At 36.1% G+C, this 21,870-nt stretch overlaps 3 protein-coding genes across 3 annotated transcripts; all 3 read left to right on the top strand.

Annotated features, from left to right (window-relative positions):
• Positions 1–1,183: 1,183 nt before the first annotated feature.
• Positions 1,184–2,912, top strand: LOC148296702 (uncharacterized). The gene is made up of 5 exons (XM_088247915.1): positions 1,184–1,376; positions 1,463–1,701; positions 2,115–2,213; positions 2,310–2,390; positions 2,487–2,912. The coding sequence occupies exons 1-5, from the start codon at positions 1,184–1,186 to the stop codon at positions 2,910–2,912; spliced, it is 1,038 nt and encodes a 345-aa protein (XP_088104041.1).
• Positions 2,913–3,021: 109 nt separating this feature from the next.
• On the top strand, positions 3,022–12,493 carry LOC148296701 (uncharacterized). The gene is made up of 3 exons (XM_088247910.1): positions 3,022–4,245; positions 9,981–10,731; positions 12,477–12,493. Exons 2-3 carry the CDS (start codon positions 10,134–10,136, stop codon positions 12,491–12,493), a joined length of 615 nt encoding a protein of 204 aa, XP_088104036.1. The 5' UTR covers positions 3,022–4,245; positions 9,981–10,133.
• A 417-nt stretch (positions 12,494–12,910) lies between these two features.
• On the top strand, positions 12,911–17,648 carry LOC148296700 (uncharacterized). Its single transcript, XM_088247908.1, has 13 exons — positions 12,911–13,316; positions 13,508–13,794; positions 14,197–14,295; positions 14,375–14,491; positions 14,606–15,085; positions 15,367–15,440; positions 15,720–15,975; positions 16,056–16,306; positions 16,419–16,517; positions 16,667–16,774; positions 16,865–16,934; positions 17,019–17,117; positions 17,520–17,648. Exons 1-13 carry the CDS (start codon positions 12,911–12,913, stop codon positions 17,646–17,648), a joined length of 2,475 nt encoding a protein of 824 aa, XP_088104034.1.
• Positions 17,649–21,870: the final 4,222 nt, after the last annotated feature.

Below are 21,870 nucleotides of genomic sequence, written 5' to 3'. Positions count from 1 at the left end.
AAAGACGACGCTTGTCATACCTGTTGTCGTTGTTTTTTGGTCAGATTTTAACTATGAAGAAAACCTTTTTAATAAGACGACGCTTTTTTATTTGTGTGCGTCGTTATAAAAAAAAATTCAACAGTACCTCCGTTTTTTAGTTGTTTAAGTCACTTATCCACGACGGTTTTTTGTTACCGTCGTCTTTTTTAAAACAACGACGGTTTTTTGTTCTACCGTCGTCTTTTTTTGGTCGTCTTTTTCACTTTTTGTAGTAGTGTTCGTTCTCCCTCCTCCGGCCTCCAAATCTGACGAGTGAGGTATGCTTTTCCCCCTATTTTTCATTCTCTAGCTGATGGTTGGGTAGGATTTGTTAAATTTGTAGCATACGTTGTCTAATTTTGTAACTCAGATTTTGGCCGGATTTCGTGATGAAATTCCGGCCACTTTCGGCCATTTTTTGGCCTATGTCCGAGAACAAAAGTGCCTCTATTCAATGTCCTGAACCTAGGGTAGGAAGATTGGCCCTTCATTTTGAGATTTTTCCGGCGATCGTTATCGCTTTTTCACATCCATGCACTGCTGCCGCGTGTGGCGGCACGTGGGAACTGTAGCAATACCACATTGTGTCCCAGTACGATCCCCTAGTTGTCATGAGCGCGTAGGTGTGTTCGGATTCCAATTTGGATACCATTTCAGCCTCGAACGGATTTCGCCTATTGTGCGATTTAACGGTTTGATATGTTCGGACCATTGGATTAAACTCAAACTCACGTATGATGTACCTTGTATGTCTAGGATCGTATAGGATTCAACGGATTGTGGATCGGAGTCCCGGATACTTCGAAATCGCAAACCGTATGCCAACATATATGCTTTAATTAATTTTTTAATATTGTTAAAATATGCTTAGTTTATATGTTGGTAAATTTGATTTATTTTTATGTTTGTTAGCTTAGTTTATATAATGACCCTAAATTGGATTAATTTTATAATTAATGAAGAATGTTTTATATTTTTGTTTTATTTTATTTGTTTTATTTGTTTTATTTGTTATTAGACGTTGGCCCTGTTTTAAAGGAAATGAAATAAATGTTAGAAAATTAGCAAGATTGTTGTATTACAGTAACTATTTTGTTTAAACTTTGGTGCTTGTTTTTATTGCAAGATGTCAAACCTAATTAGCATAAGTAATAAGACGGTGATGCCTTCACGTAGTTTGCCTCCCCCGATTACGACGTCACCTCCCTCTGCCCCACCACAGTTGCGCGACATGCCAGTGGGTCCCAGCGTCTCCCATGCACCAGCGTCATCAGTGTTATCAGTGGCGCAACCTATTAGCGCCAGGCGGCGTCATCGCCCTTCCAGCACCACCGACACCACTTCGAGCGGACCAAGTAAAGATTTCCTTCAACTACAGATGTTTCGTACCAAGATTTTAGTCAAATTTGTTATTTAACATTAATTTTATATTTCTTTACAGCCAAGAAGAACACCCAGGGACCATGTCGCCAGTTGAACACGTCGAAGGTCACTCAGGTGACTAACACTCGTATCAGCATCAGATACGATGATCGTCATCGGGCTGCCCCAATGGCGGACCAATATAGCTCATTGGCGCACGATGTTGGTTCAGTCGTTCGGACCCAATGTCCGATGGAATGGAAGTCTTGGAAGGCCATGCCTGATGAGGTGCAGATGGAGGTGCGCGGACACCTGTCGGTATGTATCCTACCTTTTAATTGTTTTCCCTTCAAATTTTATATATTTCTAATACTTAATGTATGTAATTACTTTATTGTAGATGAACTACAATTTAGAGAACCTCGACGACGAGTTGTTGATGTACATCAACAGACTCTTCGCTGACAGGTACAAGCAGTGGAAGAGCGACCTGCACCACCATTTTCAGGCATTTGATGATCCACAGGTCGCTCTTCAGGAGGGTTGCCCGAAGGAGCTTGAGGGGCGGGAGGATAGTTGGGAGTGGCTCTGCGGTCATTTTCAGGAGGCCGATTATGTGGTATTTTTTTATACTAAGTTTAAAATTATTACACGTTTCTTACTAATGTTTATTTAATTTTTTTATATTTGATTTTAATTTCAAATAATACATTTTATTTTTTGTATAACAGAAGATGGCCAAAGCAAATAAGGGCAATAGGGAGAAGAAGACTCTTCTCCACCATTCAGGTTCCAGGCCCTTCTCCTATAGGATGGAGGCGCGGCGGCGGGTAATAATAAAGTCGTTTTTATTTAATTTTTAATATGTCATTAATATTAATTTCTTTTTTTTCGTACTAACATTTTTCTTATCTTGTTCAATTTAGGAGGGGTCCAAATTCCCTGAGATTGACGTCTTCGGTGACGTTTATGTTCGACCTGGGAATGAGTTGGCGGAGTCCCTTCATGTAAGTAGTCTTTAATTTTAATTATTATCTTACGCGTTCAAGTTTAATGGTTATTCTATGAATGTTTTAATTAATATTTTATGTTATGTTAAACAGACGACCATGACGAAGAAGAGCCAGTTGGTTCTTCAGGAGTCCGCCTCCCAGCTTCCTCCCGTTACGCCACTCGAGTCTGTGGCTCCTCCACAGGATGCGGGGTTTCAGATCTTGACGGAAACCTTGGATCAGACTCTCGGGAGGCGGCTAGGGACATACTATCGAGGGATGGGGAATGCCCGGCGGGGGGAACCTAGACCCCGTTCATCGTCGCAGTCAAACAGTGTTTTGACAGCAAAGGTGGCCCAACTTGAAATCCAGATGGCCCAGATGGCTCAGATTATACAGTCCATGGCCCAGTCCAGCGTTCCCGTACCATCTTTTGTTCCCCCGTCCACCTCTGAGCATGGCCACCAAACCTCTGCCCCTGTCCACAATGTCCAGACCTCCGAGCCGCATTTGCCTTTGGCATGGGCAACCTATTGAATCAAATGGAAGTGAAAGTGTAAATCAAGAACCATATCTTGAACGTGATGTAGTGGATGAGACAATTGATATGTGTGAAGGTGCACATGAATACTTTACTGAAAACCCGGATGAATTTAGGAAGTTTGTGGAAGAAGCAGAAAAACCTCTTTATCCTGGGTGTCATAAGCACACCAAGTTGTCGGGATTGATTAAGTTGTACAATCTTAAAGCAAGGCATGGCATGACCGACAATTGTTTCTCCGATATGCTTAATGAAGTTGGAGATTTGCTTCCAATTGGTCAAGAGCTATTGAATGCCTTGGGATTGAAGTATGAGAAGATACATGCATGCTACAATGATTGCATTTTATATAGGAATAAGTATCACGATTTGACAACCTGCCCTAAATGTGGCCTCTCAAGATGGAAGGTGACAAAGAAGAATGTGGAGAAGAAAGGGGTCCCGGCGAAGGTTTTATGGTACTTTCCTCCTATCCCAAGGTTCAAAAGAATGTTTAAGTCATTTGAAACTTCTAAAAGTTTAACTTGGCATGATGAAAGTCGAATAAAAGATGGTCGATTGCGTCATCCAGCTGATTCACCATCGTGGAAGATGGTTGATCATATGTGGCCAGATTTTGCAAGTGAGCCTAGAAACCTTAGGTTAGCCCTTTCATCGGATGGGATAAACCCACATTGTTCTCTTAGTAGTAGATGTTGGCCAGTAATTTTGGTCACATATAACCTTCCTCCGGAGCTGTGCATGAAGAGGAAGTTTATGATTTTAACGTTATTGATTTCTGGCCCTAGACAACCTGGCAATGATATAGATGTGTACTTGGAACCATTGGTTGAGGATTTAAGAACATTGTGGGATGGAGTGGAGGGAGTCTATGATGTTTTTGGACAACAGTCCTTCACCTTAAGATCTGTACTTTTGTGGACAATCAATGATTTTCCAGCTTATGGTAATCTGTCCGGGTGCACTACGAAAGGATATTATACATGTCCAATTTGCGGTGAGAAAACATATGCGGAAAGGTTGGAACATGGAAATAAAATGGCCTTCACCGGACACCGAAGATTCTTATCTTGTTATCATCCTTATAGAAAATTAAGTGAAGATTTTAATGGTAAGGAAGAACTTGACCCGGCACCAAAACCTTTAACCGGGGAACAAGTATGGAAAGAAGTTGAGGCCATAAACTATGAGTGGGGGAAGAGAATTGGGAAGCGGAAAGATGATGGTTGTACTAAGTGTTATAAGAAGAGATCAATTTTCTTTGACCTTCCTTATTGGAAATCGCTGTATGTTCGACATTGCCTTGACGTTATGCACATCGAGAAGAATGTCACTACTACAAAAATCGAAATAGACAACGGTAATCCACCGTCGTGTATTCGGTTTTTCAACCGTGGTGAAATCGAGCGACATCTTTTGATGCATAAAACCACGACGGTAAATCCCCGTCGTCTATTATTTGTAAAGACGACGCTTTTACTCAAAACCGTCGTCTATTATGAAGTAAAGACGACCCTTTTTATATGAAAATGGTCGTCTATTATGAAGTAAAGACGACCCTTTTCATATAAAAAGGGTCGTCTATTATATGTAAAGACGACGATTTTTTATAAAAAGAGTCGTCTATTAGATGTAAAACGACGGTTTTTTTATAAAAAGGGTCGTCTATTATATGTAAAGACGACGGTTTTTTTATAAAAAGGTTCGTCTATTATTAAGTAAAGAACTATGTTTTATTATATCCAAAGACGTCGGTTTTGTTAAAAAGCCATCATCTATTAAATGTGAAGACGGCGATTTCTTGAAATATTGTCGTCTATTAACTCTAAGACAACGATTTTTTAGTAAAACCGTCGTTGATTGTATATAAAAAGACGTTATGGTGTTAAAAGAGGTCATTGATAATATATACAGATGACGGTTTTTCCAATAAAACCATCGTTTTATTATCTTTAGTTTTTTGAAGAGTCAATAGTTATTACATAGTCAACCAATCTTTATTCTATTACATACATACTTCCTACCTATAATTAGAAATAACGGAGCTCACAAATTCTACTAATTTGATTTTAACTTCATCAATTTGTTCTTGGGTTGACTTAGCTCTGCCTTCTTGCACATTTTCCAAGTTGTTGGTGTCGGAAAAGGAAAGACCTGCATGAAAGAGACCCCAATACTCTTAAACATAAACTTGTTTAGCAGTAACCTAACCTTAGCAAAAAGATCTATGCAGCTCTAGAATGACAGCAGAACACAATTGGCATAATTGGCAAAGTACCTGTTCTTGTGGTGGCACCATAACCTGTTCTTGTGGTGGCACCATAACAAATGAAAAATCAGAGATTCAGAAAATTAACAATGAAATTCCAAAATAATTAAAGTAAACAACAAAAACAAAAAGTATTTTGGACCTGATGATGTTGTCGGTCCAAAAACAAACGGATCTAGTGAGGGATGGGTATGTTTTGCCTCATCTTCTTCGTCAGCGTCTTCTTGATTATGAAGGCCTTGTGGGACGGCTGTGCATATTTATAAAAAACCCAAATGAGAAACTCACTTAAATCCCACGAAATTAGCACAATACATGAACAAACATATATATATATATATATATATATATATATATATAGACCGATTTCCATAAGTCTTTCTAGATCGAGTCGCTGAGTTTGATGAGCGAGTTGAGTGCCTGAGAGCGAGATCTTCTTTGAAGAAAGTGAAGTTCGAGATCTTTCAAATCAAACCTTTCAACCAACTTTGATTCTCAAATACAGAACCTCCCTCTACATCTTATGGATCTGCGAAGACCTCAATCTCTCAACTCCTTCATTGATATCGATTTTTTGATGATTTTGTAGAGAGTTTCATGAGGGTGTTTTAGAGAGTGCAGGAGGGTTTCAAGGAGGGAGAGATAAGGTTTTCAGAGACGGGGGAAAATCTGAAAATTTGTCGAGCGTGAATTCACTTAAGTAGCCTTTTTTTTAGCGTGTTTTAAAAGACGACGCTTGTTAATGAGAGATAAGGTTTTCAAAGACGGGTGAAAATTTGAAAATTTGTCGAGCGCGAATTCACTTAAGCGGCCATTTTTTAGCGTGTTTTAAAAGACGACGCTTTTTTTTATAAAAATGGTCATCTTAACATATAATAGACGACGGTTTTTTAATAAAAAGGGTCGTCTTTACTTCATAATAGACGACCCTTTTCATATGAAAACCGTCGTCTTTACTTAATAATAGACGACCCTTTTTTTAAAAAAGTGTCATCTTTACTTCATAATAGACGACCCTTTTTAAAAAAAAACCGTCATCTTTACTTCACAATAGACGACCCTTTTTTTATTTATACTTTCATTAAATAAAACATAAGATTTTGTGGTATCCACTAGTGTAAATATTTTAAATTGAAGATCAAATTGAGTCATTGTATTCATATAGGGTCAAGGAGTGTAGCTGTAAAAAATCATCAAAATCGGAGTTAAAATAACCGTTAAATCTTGATTTTTCGTTTATAACCGTCGAAATGTTTTGCCCGTTACTTGATCTCTTTTTTTTTTTTTCCGATTTTGGCGTATATGATCTCGATGTGTAAACAAACAAGTTTGACGGTTGGATTTTTGAAATTAGTTTCGTAGAATGCGTATGCCATCAAAACAATATATTCACTAACAATTAAGAGTTTATTTATATTTGTATTAAATATAACATAAGATTTTGTGGTATCCACTAGTGTAAATATTTTAAATTGACGATCGAATTGGTTCATTGTATTTATATAGGGTCAAGGAGTGTAGCTGTAAAAAATCATCAAAATCAGAGTTGAAATAACCGTTAAATCTTGATTTTTCGTTTATAACCGTCGAAATATTTTGTCCCGTTACTTGATCTCTGATTTATTTTTTTTTCCGATTTTTGGCGTATATGATCACGATGTGTACACAAACAAGTTTGACGGTTGGATTGTTGAAACTAGTTTCGTAGAATGCGTATGCCATCAAAACAATATATTCACTAACAATTAAGCGTTTATTTATACTTTCATTATATATAACATAAGATTTTGTGGTATCCACTAGTGTAAATATTTTCAATTGACGATCGAATGCAGTCATTGTATTCATATAGGGTCAAGGAGTGTAGCTGTAAAAAATCATCAAAATCAGAGTTGAAATAACCGTTAAATCTTGATTTTTCTTTTATAACCGTCGAAATGTTTTGTCACATTACTTGATCTCTGATTTATTTATTTTTCTGATTTTTGCGGTATATGATCACGATGTGTAAACAAACAATTTTGATGGTTGGATCGTTGAAACTAGTTTCCTAGAATGCGTATGCCATCAAAACAATATATTCACTAACAATTAAGAGTTTATTTATACTTTCATTAAATATAACATAAGATTTTGTGGTATCCACTAGTGTAAATATTTTAAATTGACAATCGAATGCAGTCATTGTATTCATATAGGGTCAAGGAGTGTAGCTGTAAAAAATCATCAAAATCAGAGTTGAAATAACCGTTAAATCTAGATTTTTCTTTTATAACCGTCGAAATATTTTGTCACATTACTTGATCTCTGATTTATTTATTTTTCTGATTTTTGGCGTATATGATCACGATGTGTAAACAAACAATTTTGACGGTTGGATCGTTGAAACTAGTTTCGTAGAATGCGTATGCCATCAAAACAATATATTCACTAACAATTAAGAGTTTATTTATACTTTCATTAAATATAACATAAGATTTTGTGGTATCCACTAGTGTAAATATTTTAAATTGACGATCGAATGCAGTCATTGTATTCATATAGGGTCAAGGAGTGTAGCTGTAAAAAATCATCAAAATCAGAGTTGAAATAACCGTTAAATCTTGATTTTTCGTTTATAACCGTCGAAATGTTTTGTCCCGTTACTTGATCTCTGATTTATTTTTATTTTTCCTATTTTTGGCTTATATGATCATGATGTGTAAACAAACAAGTTTGACAGTTGGATCGTTGAAACTAGTTTCGTAGAATGCGTATGCCATCAAAACAATATATTCACTAACAATTAAGAGTTTATTTATACTTTCATTAAATATAACATAAGATTTTGTGGTATCCACTAGTGTAAATATTTTAAATTGACGATCGAATGTAGTCATTGTATTCATATAGGGTCAAGGAGTGTAGCTGTAAAAAATCATCAAAATCAGAGTTGAAATAACCGTTAAATCTTGATTTTTCGTTTATAACCGTCGAAATGTTTTGTCCCGTTACTTGATCTCTGATTTATTTTTTTTCCGATTTTTGGCGTATATGATCATGATGTGTAAGCAAACAAGTTTGACGGTTGGATCGTTGAAACTAGTTTCGTAGAATGCGTATGCCATCAAAACAATATATTCACTAACAATTAAGAGTTTATTTATACTTTCATTAAATATAACATAAGATTTTGTGGTATCCACTAGTGTAAATATTTTAAATTGACGATCGAATGCAGTCATTGTATTCATATAGGGTCAAGGAGTGTAGCTGTAAAAAATCATCAAAATCAGAGTTGAAATAACTATTAAATCTTGTTTTTAAAAAAACGTCATGTTTACTTCATAATAGACGACCCTTTTCATATAAAAAGGGTTGTCTTTACTTCATAATAGACGACCATTTTCACATAAAAAGGGTCGTCTTTAGTTCATAATAGACGACCATTTTTATAAAAAAAACCGTCATCTTTACATATAATAGACGACCCTTTTCATATAAAAAGGGTCGTCTTTACTTAATAATAGACGGCCCTTTTTATAAAAAAAAAACCGTCGTCTTTACTTCATAATAGACGACCCTTTTTATTAAAAAAACCGTCGTCTTTACATCTAATAGACGACCCTTTTCATATAAAAAGGGTCGTCTTTACTTAATAATGGACGACCCTTTTTATAAAAAAAACCCTCGACGACCCTTTTCATATAAAAAGGGTCGTCTTTACTTAATAATAGACGACCTTTTTTATAAAAAAAACCGTCGTCTTTACATATAATAGACGACCCTTTTCATATAAAAAGGGTCGTCTTTACTTAATAATAGACGACCATTTTCATATAAAGAGGGTCGTCTTTACTTCATAATAGACGACCATTTTCATATAAAAAAGAGTCGTCTTTACTTCATAATAGATCACCATTTTCATATAAAAAAACCGTCGTATTTACATATAATAGACGACCATTTTCATATAAAAAAGGGTCGTCTTTACTTCATAATAGACGACCCTTTTCATATAAAAAGGGTCGTCTTTACATATAATAGACGACCCTTTTTATATGAAAAGGGTCGTCTTTAATTCATAATAGACGACTTTTTTCATATGAAAAGGGTCGTCCTTACTTCATAATAGACGACCATTTTCATATAAAAAGGGTCGTCTTTACTTCATAATAGACGACCCTTTTCATATAAAAAGGGTCGTCTTTACTTCATAATAGACGACCATTTTCATATAAAAAAGGGTCGTCTTTACTTCATAATACACGACTCTTTTCATATAATAAGGGTCGTCTTTACATATAATAGACGACCCTTTTCATATAAAAAGGGTCGTCTTTAATTCATAATAGAGGGTTCTTTTTATAAAAAAACCGTCGTCTTTACGTATAATAGACGACCCTTTTTATATGAAAATGGTCGTCTTTACTTCATAATAGACGACCATTTTCATATAAAAAGGGTCGTCTTTACTTCATAATAGACGACCCTTTTTATAATAGACGACAGTTCTTTCAAAACAACCATGTCTTTACCAAAAAAAGGACACTTGATTTTTAAAAGACGACGCTTGTCATACCTGCTGTCGTTGTTTTTTGGTCAGATTTTAACTCTGAAGAAAAGCTTTTTAATAAGACGACGCTTTTTTATTTGTGTGCGTCGTTATAAAAAAATTCTCAACAGTATCTCCATTTTTTAGTTGTTTAAGTCACTTATCCACGACGGTTTTTTGGTACCGTCGTCTTTTTAAAAACAACGACGGTTTTTTGTTCTACCGTCGTCTTTTTCTGGTCGTCTTTTGCCCTTTTTGTAGTAATGTGTATGCGAGAGTATTTTCGGTACATTGTTGAACATTCTTGGGAAAACAAAAGATGGGGTGGCAGCTCGTAAAGATCTCGTTAAATTGGGGGTAAGAACTAGTTTGGCACCACAAGTTGGCGAGAAGAGAACTTTTTTGCCTCCAGCAATGTGTACATTGAATAAAAAGGAGAAAATATCTGTGTGCAAGGCATTGATGAGTGTAAAAGTACCTAAAGGTTACTCTTCGAACATAAGAAACCTTGTATGCATGAAAGAGTTGAAACTTGTTGGTCTTAAGTCACATGACTGCCACGTATTGATGCAACAATTGCTACCGGTTGTAATACGTGGGGTGCTGCCCAAGCATGTTAGATATGCAATAACGAGGTTTTGCTTCTTCTTCAATGATTTATGTAAGAAAGTGGTGGATGTACCTAAGCTAGATAAGATACAATCGGACCTTGTGGCTACATTGTGTTTGCTGGAACAATTCTTTCCTCCATCGTTCTTTGATGTTATGGTCCATCTAACGGTGCATCTTATTAGAGAGGTTCGTTTGTGTGGACCAGTTTTTTATAGATGGATGTACCCTTTTGAAAGGTACATGAAGGTATTAAAGGGTTATGTACATAGTCGTGTGTATCCAGAAGATTGTATCATTGAACGCATTCTTGTGGAAGAATCTGTGGAGTTTTGCTCAGAGTTCATGGCTGATTTAAGTGCAATTGGGGTTCCTACAACACGCTTGCATTTAGCAAATACTAGTACATCTTTAACATGTCCATCTATAGAATCTGTGCCCTGCGAAAAATTGGACCAAGCACATCGAACTGTCTTGGATAATTGTTGTGTAGATACAGCTGCACCAAAATGGATTAAGCTGCATCCTCAACTTGTGATACTCGCAAGTGCACGAACCGTTGGTAGTTTAGCGTATGTAAGTGCGAGGTCGATTCCACAGGGATTGGTGATTGAATGATCCAATTTAGTTTCCCTACACAAAATAGAAATGAAAAAGAAAGGAAATAAATAAAACAAGGAAGAAAGAAATAACTAACTCAAGCAGATAAGTTCCCAAGTTCAATTAGATTAATGGATTGATTCTAGCTAAAGTATGATTAAGCCATGGTGTTTGGTCATAACCTTGTGTTCCTAATTCCCTAATTTGATCATTTGTTGTCTAACCTAAAATTAAGCATTAGGAACCCATTAAGCATAGAAGAACAATTTAAACAACCAAGCATGTATCTAATCCCTGTTGTCGAATGTCCATACATACTCTTCCTATTCATAGTTCAATTCGAATTAAAGCATGGTGTCTACTCTTAATTCAAACCAAGATAGCTAACATGCAAGCCTAAATGGTGATCAATCATTCAAACTAGCATATTAACTTATAAGCATAATGAATAAGAACAAAAATCATAATTGAAACTTGGAAACTAATCAAACTTGAAACTAAAGAAAAGAATTTACATTACAAAGAAAAATAAATTACAACTAAGAAGAAAAAGGAAAGCTAGAATTGAGAACTAGAAAGCAAAATTAAGAGAATTTGAGGGAGAGAAGGGAAGGGAGCTCTAGAGAAGTGCTTGAGAGCTCCCCCCCTTGGGGTGTGATTACAAGCTTAGAAAACTTCCCTATTTATAGGCCTAGGGGAAGTGAAAATCTGAATTATACAATTGAATTTTCTAAACACACTAACTTCACCTAACACACAACACTTAATTCACCAACTTAACCTAACACACAATTGCATTTGAAAACAATTCTTCTTGTCATTAAGCTTAGTGTTGCATCATCCACTTCAACATCTTTTAATTCATTTGGCTGCTGCAAAATTCCACTCAACAATAGGTACTGAATATGCTTCACCAAACTTTCCCACAATCAACAACACTTCATCATGCATATGTCATGCATGACAATGCATTGCAGCCAGCATGTGGGCTCGTTTTGGGCTTGTGGCTTAAATCTGAAAAATCTGGAAAAATATGACTCTTGAAGCTCTTTGAATTATCTTTCCAAGCATATGCAGCCCAACTCAAGGAAAAATCTGGAAGGCCTTCAAATGTGATTTTTGGCCCAGTAACGCAGATGCTGCCGAATTTGACCTTAAGTTGCCAAAACATGTATAACTTTCTCTAGAAAACTCGGAATCATGAACCGTAAAATTCTACAGAAACTAGACTTCCGTATATTTCCAATGATGTATGGGTCATCATCTGGTTCTTCTTGAGAAAGTACAGTCCAATCCGTGAAGTTGACTGATCTGCAGACACCGTTTTGAGCTAACTTGTCTCCGAAATGCAATTAGTGAGTCCTTAAGTTTATTACACTGAAACAAACACAAAACTTATTAAAAGCACAAGTTTAACTAAAAAATATAACCAAATCATAAGTTAAAAGGGTACAAAATAATATGTAAATATGCACCGATCAATAATACAGCTGAAGTTGATCCTTACATTAAGTAAGTTATCCTAATCCAATTATTCTGTTTTCTTAGGTTTATTTGATGGATAAGTCAAACTTTAACATTAGATGCTTCTATGTGCACTGTAATTTTTACAGTGAACATAAAGACCATTTGAAGGAGAGTAATCCAAGGAAAGCAAAAGACGAAAAATGGATACAAGACATGCACAACCGAAGGTTTATTGACTGGTTTCATAACCGGGTTAGTAGTGTTCATTTTACTAAAGTAACGAAGGATTGGTACCTCAAACAGATTTTAATTATCTTTTATAATTTCAGGTTGGTGGCCAATTAACTATGAATTTGAATGGAGTGACAAACATTGTTAAGTGGCTAGCTCATGGACCACGTAAGGGAGTTTTGAAATATAACGGTTATGCCATAGATGGGTACCGTTACCACACTAAGGCACGTGACAATGAACGTGCTGTCCAAAATAGTGGGGTTTGCTTGGTGGCAAGTACTATGCAAGTTTCAAGTGCAAAGGATAAAAATCCAGTTGTTTCAAACATGATATTCTATGGGGTTATCGAAGAAATATGGGAGCTTAATTATAATCAGTTTCAAGTTCCTTTATTTAAGTGTGCATGGGTAGAGAATGAGAAAGGTGTCAAATATGCCGAGGATAGTGGGTTGACTATGGTGAACCTTAATCGGAGAGGTTATCGAAAGGATGAATTTGTTATGGCCACTCAAGTGAGGCAAGTATTTTACGTTGATGACCCTGAAACTGATGGTTGGTCAATTGTACTTCCAATGCCGAATAGAGTTTATATTCATGGTGATGAGTTAGAGGATGCCGTACTTGAGCACCAATCCTTTACTAATGGACTGCCAGCAGTAGAAGAATTTAAATATGATATTGGTGAGGGTGAGGCGAAGTATATGCGAACAGATTGCGAGGGGATATGGGTCACTAATAGAAAAAAAACAAGCATAGATGTTGGTTTTTTATGTGAGAATTTTCATTAAATCTATTATGTGTATTATCTTTTGTGTGTATTGTCAATTTACATAATTTATTTTGTTATATGCATATTCTAATGTTCTTCTTTTATGCAGATATGGCTGAATCAAATGAAGGGAGTACATCACAAACAACTAGTACATCAAATAGTGAAGGTAAAAGGAAGCGTGGTCCAACAGAAATGAATCAAATTCAAATAAAGAAACGTAAAGGGAAAATGATAAAAGTTCTGTTTAACTCCAAAGGAGAAGCAAGTGGTCAGGCGGGTAAACAATTGGCTTCATACACCGGTGTAGTAGCTCGAACCTTTATCCCCATTACCATCAATGCTTGGAGTGATGTGGATGACCAATTGAAAGAGAAAGTGTGGACAGAAATTACGGTAATACTCCTTAGTTGATGCTTTTACAGATTTTCTTTAGTTTTCTATTGTAATTTGCCTAAACTGAACATCTTTATTTATTTTATGCAGTCAGTATTTGAATTGCCACCCGAAAGCATAACGGGGATATTGCAATCAGCTTGTAGCAAGTGGAGGCAATTCAAAGTCTAACTTAACGAGGTACCACATACTACCATATAGAAATGACCAACAAGCATTGAAGCAGCCTCCTGACATGTATGACTTCATTGAGTTATCGGATTGGCAAACTTTTGTAACCTCAAGATTCAGTACTGAATGGCAGGTATACTGACATACAAACTTGCTGTTTTTCATTTAAAACAATGATTTTTTTTGGATAAATATGACATATAAACTTCTGGTCTTATACTTATAATGTAGGAAATCCATGAAGCCCAAAAGGAAAGGCAAAGTAAATGTAAATATCATCACAAATCAGGCCGTAAAGGGTATGTTGGAGTGGCTGAAGACTTGGTAAGTGTAAGAGAAGAAACTGTTTTTTGGACTCTTATTTGTGTATTGCCCTATGCTAACTTTGATCAATCTTAAATAGTATGAGAAGAATGTAGTGGAGAAGGGTGAGGAAATTGACAGAGCTCTTTTATGGAAGTATGCACGTAAAGATAAAAATGGGGAGATAGTTGATAAGGAGGTAGCTTTAATGGCTGAAAAGATTGTAAGTACTAATTAATTGGTTAATTTATGGTATCTTTTGTTGACAATAAACATTACAGAAACATATCTATGATGTTGATTGTGATCACCTTCTTTTTGTTTATAATGGTTTTAGGATAACTTGATGAAGGAGAAAGAAGAAGGCACTTTAACCATATCTGGGAGTAATGATGTTTTGTCAATGGCTTTAGGGACCCCTGAACATGCTGGAAGGGTGAGGGGTGTGGGAGGTAATGTGAAGCCAAGTGCATATTTCAAAGTTCCTAGGAAGAAGAGGGAGTGTGTCTCGAAGGTAATGTTGGAACAACGAGATTCTTGGATAATGGAGACAAGAAAGATGATGGAAGAACAACAAAAAAGGCATGAAGCTGCGCAACAAGCTCTTCAAAACCAAATCGAGATGCTAAAGGTGGTGATTAACACTCAAGTTCCTAATAACACATCTCTCCAATCCCCAAATATACATCCATCTCCCATCTTATCCGAGAAAGCATCAACAAACATAGAGAGAAAACTTGAGGAGGGTGAAAAAGAAATTTGTGGTGAAGAAGGTTGTGAGGATGTGGTGGAGCAAACTGAAAGTGAGTTTATGAAGGTAATGCTGATTTTTCATTTACTTTGATATACTTGGTCTAAATATGTACACACAAAATTACTGATTAGAATACGATTTATATGAATTTCATGGCCATAATATCTGAACTTTTTGACAAATTCACAGGAAATAAAGGTTGTTAGTTTTGTGCAGATTGGTGTAATGATTCATCATTGCTCTCCTTTTTCATTTATTTGTTTGTTTGTGATCTTAATGTTATGAATTGCTTGCTGACACTGATTGTTTGACTAATTATAAAATTTTTCCTTGTCTGATGTTAGAAAGCATGTGCATGCAGAGAATTACTTAGCACTTTAAAAGCTGAATTCCCATTTGCCCAAGATATTGTTATTAAGTAGGAAAAAGGTTTATATTCTTCATTCTCATTTACCCAATAAGGCAATGACATTAGATTCTACAATTAAATAGACCACCCACAATCTCTTACTTAATTAATTTGTAAGCCAAGCTCGTGAATATTAATAGTGAAGCTTCCTAGGCCTCTAGTTTTTTCCTAGGCCTCTACGATCTCTTTCTTTGACTCCATCTTCTACTTAATTGATATAAATGCTTGCTGAAATTGATATGTTTAGCTTGTATTATATTTGTGACTTGTCTTTTATATGCATATTAGGGTTGAATGCAAAATGGCTTTCGGCGAAAAGGCAAACCTTGTTGCAAGTGGCACAATAGTTGAGATTAATGTGCCAAACCAGCTGGTTCATAATGTTCCTTTGGGAGAGGGGAACATAAGAGTAGCTGTGAATTGTGCACTACAGGGAGATTCTCCACTACCAATCCCTGTGAAAGGAGTGTTAGAAACGGTTGGGGATGCCATTGGGTCGCAAGTAGCTTGGCCTCAAGATCTTATTGTCTTTGATGATAAAGTGGTAAACTTCTTTTCTAACTAATATGTATGTAATTGTATGTATTTATATATATAACCTTCTGCTTGATGCAATAATTGTAGAAGAAGAGGGAAACTACAAAGGAAAAATTAGCGAAGACTTTATTCAAGACTATATCACCAACAATGCCAAAGTCTTGCAAGGTTTTATATGCATACGCACATCAAGTGATGTCCAAAGGTCAGACTATCTCCACAAATATTAATGAGGACATATTTGGTGTGAAAAAGATGGTATACATCTTTCAAGAACAAGTTATCGCGTTCGCTGAAATGAGAGAAATAGGACAATCTATAATAATTGCTTATATTAGGTAATAGTAACTTGATATTTTATAATTTTGATGTTTTATAATTTTCTGTTTCTCATATTGGCTATTAATCTTGTGTCTCATTTAGTTAGTAACTATGGAAAATGGTTGGCAGCTATTTGTTTCGCTTGGTAAAAAGCCAACAAAGGGATCAAGTGATTGGATTTATGGACCCAGCACGTACCGCACATGATCCAAGAGATGGGAATTTGAGGTCGGAATACATTACGAAATGTTTGAAACAAACAAGCATTGACAGCATCGTTTTGATTCCATATAATCCTGGGTAAGTAAAGTGGTTTTTTTTTTTTTTTTTTACAAGGAATGTTTGAGTATTACTAATATGTTTTGAATTAACATTAGGGGACATTGGATCCTAACAATAATTGATGAGGACAAAGATAATGTGTATGTCATGGATCCTCTTGGGGCTCATCACCCTCATGATGCATGGAAAACTGTTGTAAATGAGTAAGTCCGTCTCTCTTAGTTATTTCCTTAATATGTAAATTTTTTGCATTTGGCTTACGGTCTATAACAAGTGTTATTTATCTGTTAAAGTGGGATCAAAGCTTTCAATGCGCAAATTGGGAGACGACCTCGTAAATTACCAATGTGGATTATGCTTTCGGTATGCTTGTATTTCACAAACATTGTAAGATAAATTTTAAGGAACCTAACTAACTAAATGCTGAATTGTTGTGTAAAAATGTAGGGTGCTCCTAAACAAAGCGATGGCAAGTCATGTGGGTATTTTGTGATGAGATACATGAAGGACATTTGTAAAGATTCCTCCCTTGAATTTCGAAATAAGGTACTTAAGGAAATTTGCAACTTCTATTTTTTTGGTAGTTAGGTCTGTGTTAATATGAACCTTGTGTAATTTTTTTCATAGCAATGTGCCTCTGTTTTTTTGGTAGTTAGGTCTGTGTCAATTGAAAAAAAAATGCTAGCTGTGCTTGTCCAACTCTCTACCCCATCACATGATCATTTAATTGCTAGTTTAAACATGAAGTGGGATCCAATTAATGACTTCTTGTTATCTAATTAGATTGATTGACAAATTAGATTTTCTTGTTCACCAATATGATTTCGTAAATTTGCATATTGGTTCATTTGAAGTGACAACATATCTTATGCAAATTTAGTACCTTGCACTTTTTAAGCTTATGTTCATATTTTGTGTTTACATTCTTTGTTTTTTTTTTTTTTCCAGTATAGAGCTAGAAAGAAGGACACGTACACCCAAATGGAATTGGATGAGGTGCGAGAAGAATTGGCAAGTCATGTACTAGAATGGCTTTTGATTAAGCTAAACATTCCTTCATTTTACATGTCTTTATAGCTAGTATTTTGCTTATGCATAGACAAGTATGGATAATTTGTGGTGTAGGGCTGGTAAATTTGTGATTTGGATGTGACAAGTATGGATCATTCAAGTATTTTGCTTATATATATAGACAATTATTGATATATTTAAATTACTGTTGATATAATGTTTTTTTTATGAGCAATGGCAACACAACATGATTTGGAAATGAGGCCTTTCTTAAATACTATTACAGTAACTAAGTAAAGTGTGATGTGAAACAAGCAAAATACCTACCATTTCCTTACATAAATGATGCCTATTGTTTATAACAACTTCAGTTTTTCAGAAATAACTGAAGTTGAAAGATAAAAACAACAACCAGACATCTATTATCACTGATGCCTAAAACGAGAAGTAGCATTAGCATTTATGTAACCACCAGCACTATTCGAGGCTTTTCACGTCCGCAAAACAAAAAAAGCGATGATGTATAACATAATTCACAACACCATTATTTGTTTCTACGATGTTGTAATTGATAATATGCATCAGCATAGTAGATATCACTGATGCTGTTAGACCTCTTTAGCCTCACCCCTTTTAAAACTACTGATGATGTTAGAACTCTTTAACCTCATCCCTTTTGAAAGTACTGATGCTGTTTCGGGTTTAGGCGTCAGAAGTCAACCTTTTTTTGGCACCCGGAAATCATTTAGACATCAGAGTTTACTTGATATCCGATGTAGTAAGTGATAAACAGCGATGGAGAATATCCGTTGCCTATTACATAGGAATAGGTAACAGTCACCAATACCACGGTATTTATGTGTAATAGGCAACGGATTTTATCCGTTGCTAAAGCCCTTTTTTGGCATAGTGAAAATAAAACTGATGAACAAGGTAATGTGGTAAGAAACAAGGCTAGATTGGTTGCTCAAGGATACACTCAAATGGAAGGCATTGATTTTGATGAAACTTTTGCCCCTGTTGCAAGATTAGAATATGTCAGATTACTTCTTGCCATTGCTTGTCACTTGAAATTCAAACTTTATCAAATGGATGTCAAAACTGCTTTTTTGAATGGTATTTTAAATGAAGAGGTCTATGTTGAGCAACCAAAGGGTTTTGAAGATCCACATCATCCAAATGATGTGTTTCGTTTAAAAAAGGCACTCTATGGTTTGAAACAAGCTCCTAGAGCATGGTATGAGAGGTTATCCTCTCATCTTCTATTAAATGGATATGTTAGGGGGTCGGTTGACAAAACCTTGTTTGTCAAAAGATTTAAAAAGGATGTCTTGATTGCTCAAGTGTATGTTGATGATATTGTGGTTGGTTCTACCTCTGATTTGCATGTTCAAAAGTTTATTCATGTCATGACTAGTGAATTTGAAATGAGTCTTGTGGGTGAGCTTAACTACTTCTTAGGTCTTCAAATCAAACAAAGCCATGATGGGATCTTTGTTTCTCAATCTAAATATGCAAAAAATCTTGTGAAAAAATTTGGTTTGGAGGGTGCAAAATCTACAAGAACTCCAATGAACACTAGTGCTAAAATTCATAGGGACTTGCTTGGTAAAAATGTGGATCAAACTCTCTATAGAAGCATGATAGGGAGTCTTCTCTACTTGACTGCTAGTAGACCAGACATTTCTTATAGTGTTGGTGTGTGTGCTAGATTTCAGAGTGATCCAAAAGAGTCTCACTTGTTTGCTGTTAAGTGAATCATAAAATATGTGAGTGGGACTATTGAGTTTGGGTTGTGGTATACCTATGACACTTGTGTCAATCTTGTTGGGTATAGTGATGCCGATTGGGCAGGTTGTAGTGATGATAGGAAGAGCACTTCTGGAGGGATCTTTTATGTAGGCAACAACCTTGTTGCTTGGCATAGCAAAAAACAGAACTCTGTCTCCCTATCCACTGCTGAAGCAGAGTATGTTGCAGCTGGGAGTTGCTGCACTCAACTTCTTTGGATGAGACAAATATTGGATGACTATGGTCTTGCTCAATCATGCTTTCTAATCTATTGTGACAACATGAGTGCCATAGATATCTCTAAAAATCCTGTTCAACACTCTAGAACAAAGCATATAGACATCAGGCATCATTTTATTAGAGAGCTTGTGGAAGACAAAATTTTAACATTAGAGCTTGTTCCTTCTGAGAAACAACTTGCAGATATACTCACCAAGGCCTTGGACTTTCAGAAACATGTCACACTCAGACAGTCCATTGGCCTTTGCTCAATTGATTGATTAGCATGTCTGGTTCCTTGTCTTCAGCACAATTCAATTTACCAAACAACATGTGTTTTAATGAATATGTCATGGTTTTATATCTCTCCTCTCTGTTAGTGTGAAGTTTGACTGCTTCTTGTGCTTTCCAGATTTATGCACAACCCCTTTTTCTTGTTTAGAGCTTTTAGTTGAGACTTACCTTGTGCTATCTTATCCTCTTGGTGAGCCAAGTGTCTTTGATTATCTTTTGGCCTATCATTGTTAGTGTCTCTTAGCTTGTCTCACTCTCTTAGCCAATCTATTCAGAAATTTCACATAAAAATAAATTTAAAAAAAAAAAAAAAAGTAAGTGTGACCAATGTAATCACGGCTCTAGGAAGGTATAAGGTGTTATGTTTGAAGCATCTAGAGCAAAGAGCCGTAAAATTGGGCCATTCAAGCACTTATGTCTGGGATGTGCAAGTGAATCAAAATAAATCTTACAATATTTTGTCATTAGAGAGTGATGTTACTTGCCTTTTGAGCCTACTCTGATCATGTCTTAACTTTTCATTGTATACTTGTCTCTCCAAGAGAGATATGATATCATCTTGTGTGTCCCTTAGCTCTAAACCCCCTATTCCAAAATGTGCCCTGTCTCTAAGCATTAGCTGCATTTCATACTCTCTCTCTCAGAGCAGTTTGCTTATGTTCCTTGCATATGATTTTTATGTTTCTTCTATTTGTTCTCACTCATGTGCTTGAAGACTTGGTCTAGGATATTTTGCTGATGCATCTTTGTTCACTTGAGTTATTTGCTAGTTCATACTTGTGTTTTTCGCCCAAAAACATGTCTTTCACAGGGTCAATTCTAAATATGGTGCTTGTCATGATATGCTTTCGTTGACTAGTCATCTGTGCTTCTGGTTGCCTAGTCATCCGGATGTGTTGGGTTGGACGCTTTTCCTGATATTGCATTGGTTGACTAGTCATCCTCCTTGTGGTTGACCAGTCATCAGTTTTTAATTTTCTTCCTACCCGGTACGACCCTTTCGTTTTTAGCGGTTAATTTTTTGTTTTCAGCGGTTTCTTCTTTGTTCCTTGTTTTTTGTTTTTGAGCGGTTCTTTTTTCATTTGGGTCAGTTTTTTTGTCTTTTCCTTTTTAGGTCTTTTTCCCTCTCGTTTCTTGCACTCCCTTTTCAGTTTCTCTTTCAGCCGCTAAAATCAGAAACGACACCCTGTTGAGTCCTCACGTCTTCTTCTTCTTCTTCTTTTTTCTGTCAGTTAGTCTTTTTCAGCCCCTATTCTCAGAATCCAACCTTTTAGGGTTCACGCCTCTTTCATCTGTCACCTTCTTCCCTGTCGCTTTCCTCTCTACCCTTTCTCCTTTGGTTTTTCATTTTTTTTTTGTTTTTTCAATCTCTGTTTTCGTCTTCTTTTCCAGCGCGCCATATCTTCTTCGAAACCCCTCCTCTCTTACAAGCGTCGCTCCAAATCGAAATCCACTGACAGAGTGGATTTCATTCCTTCTGTTCCTAGGGTTCCTAGGACCCGTTCTTCTTCCTCTACTCCTGTTGAGGAATCCTCTCTATTTGTGTCCCTTGAGGCTGCCTCCTTCTATGAAGATGTTGTCTCTAAGAGGAAATTTGTGCCTGAGAGGTCTTACCAGTTTGAAGCTCTCCCCTTGGTTGCTCAAGAATCTGCCACTCAGATTTTTGAGCATTATCATCTTCACTCACTCAATGCTCTCTCTGGTAAGTTTAACTCCTCTGTAGTTAGGGAATTTTACTCTAATTTTCCTGCTGATCCCAAGGGGTCCAACTTTCAGGTTGTTGTTAGGTCTGTGCCTATTATTCTGAAACCGTCTGTAATCAATTGGTTTTTAGGTTTTCGGTCTTTTCCTGATTTTAGTTCTGAAAAATTTGCTGTTGTTTCTTCTTAGTATACTATTGAATTGTTTAAAACCATGGCTTATCCTGATCAGTCTATGCCTCTGACCTCTAAGGGCCTTCCTATTAAGTCGTATATGTCCCCTT

The sequence above is a fragment of the Prunus avium genome, chromosome 2, assembly GCF_965620075.1.
Source record: "Prunus avium chromosome 2, drPruAviu1.hap1.1, whole genome shotgun sequence".
NCBI lineage: Eukaryota > Viridiplantae > Streptophyta > Magnoliopsida > Rosales > Rosaceae > Prunus > Prunus avium.
Note: the sequence above shows the minus strand (reverse complement) of the source record. Positions and strands in the feature narration are given on the sequence as shown.

Excerpts from the sequence above, each read along its gene's own strand:
- LOC148296702 (XM_088247915.1), top strand. The coding sequence starts at position 1,184 with ATGCCTTCACGTAGTTTGCCTCCCCCGATTACGACGTCACCTCCCTCT. Across the intron at positions 1,377-1,462 it reads CACCACTTCGAGCGGACCAA|CCAAGAAGAACACCCAGGGA; the intron begins GTAAAGATTTCC and ends ATTTCTTTACAG. Across the intron at positions 2,391-2,486 it reads AGTTGGCGGAGTCCCTTCAT|ACGACCATGACGAAGAAGAG; the intron begins GTAAGTAGTCTT and ends TATGTTAAACAG.
- LOC148296701 (XM_088247910.1), top strand. The coding sequence starts at position 10,134 with ATGTGTACATTGAATAAAAAGGAGAAAATATCTGTGTGCAAGGCATTG.
- LOC148296700 (XM_088247908.1), top strand. The coding sequence starts at position 12,911 with ATGCAAGTTTCAAGTGCAAAGGATAAAAATCCAGTTGTTTCAAACATG. Across the intron at positions 14,492-14,605 it reads CTTTAATGGCTGAAAAGATT|GATAACTTGATGAAGGAGAA; the intron begins GTAAGTACTAAT and ends TAATGGTTTTAG. Across the intron at positions 16,935-17,018 it reads CAATGTGGATTATGCTTTCG|GGTGCTCCTAAACAAAGCGA; the intron begins GTATGCTTGTAT and ends GTAAAAATGTAG.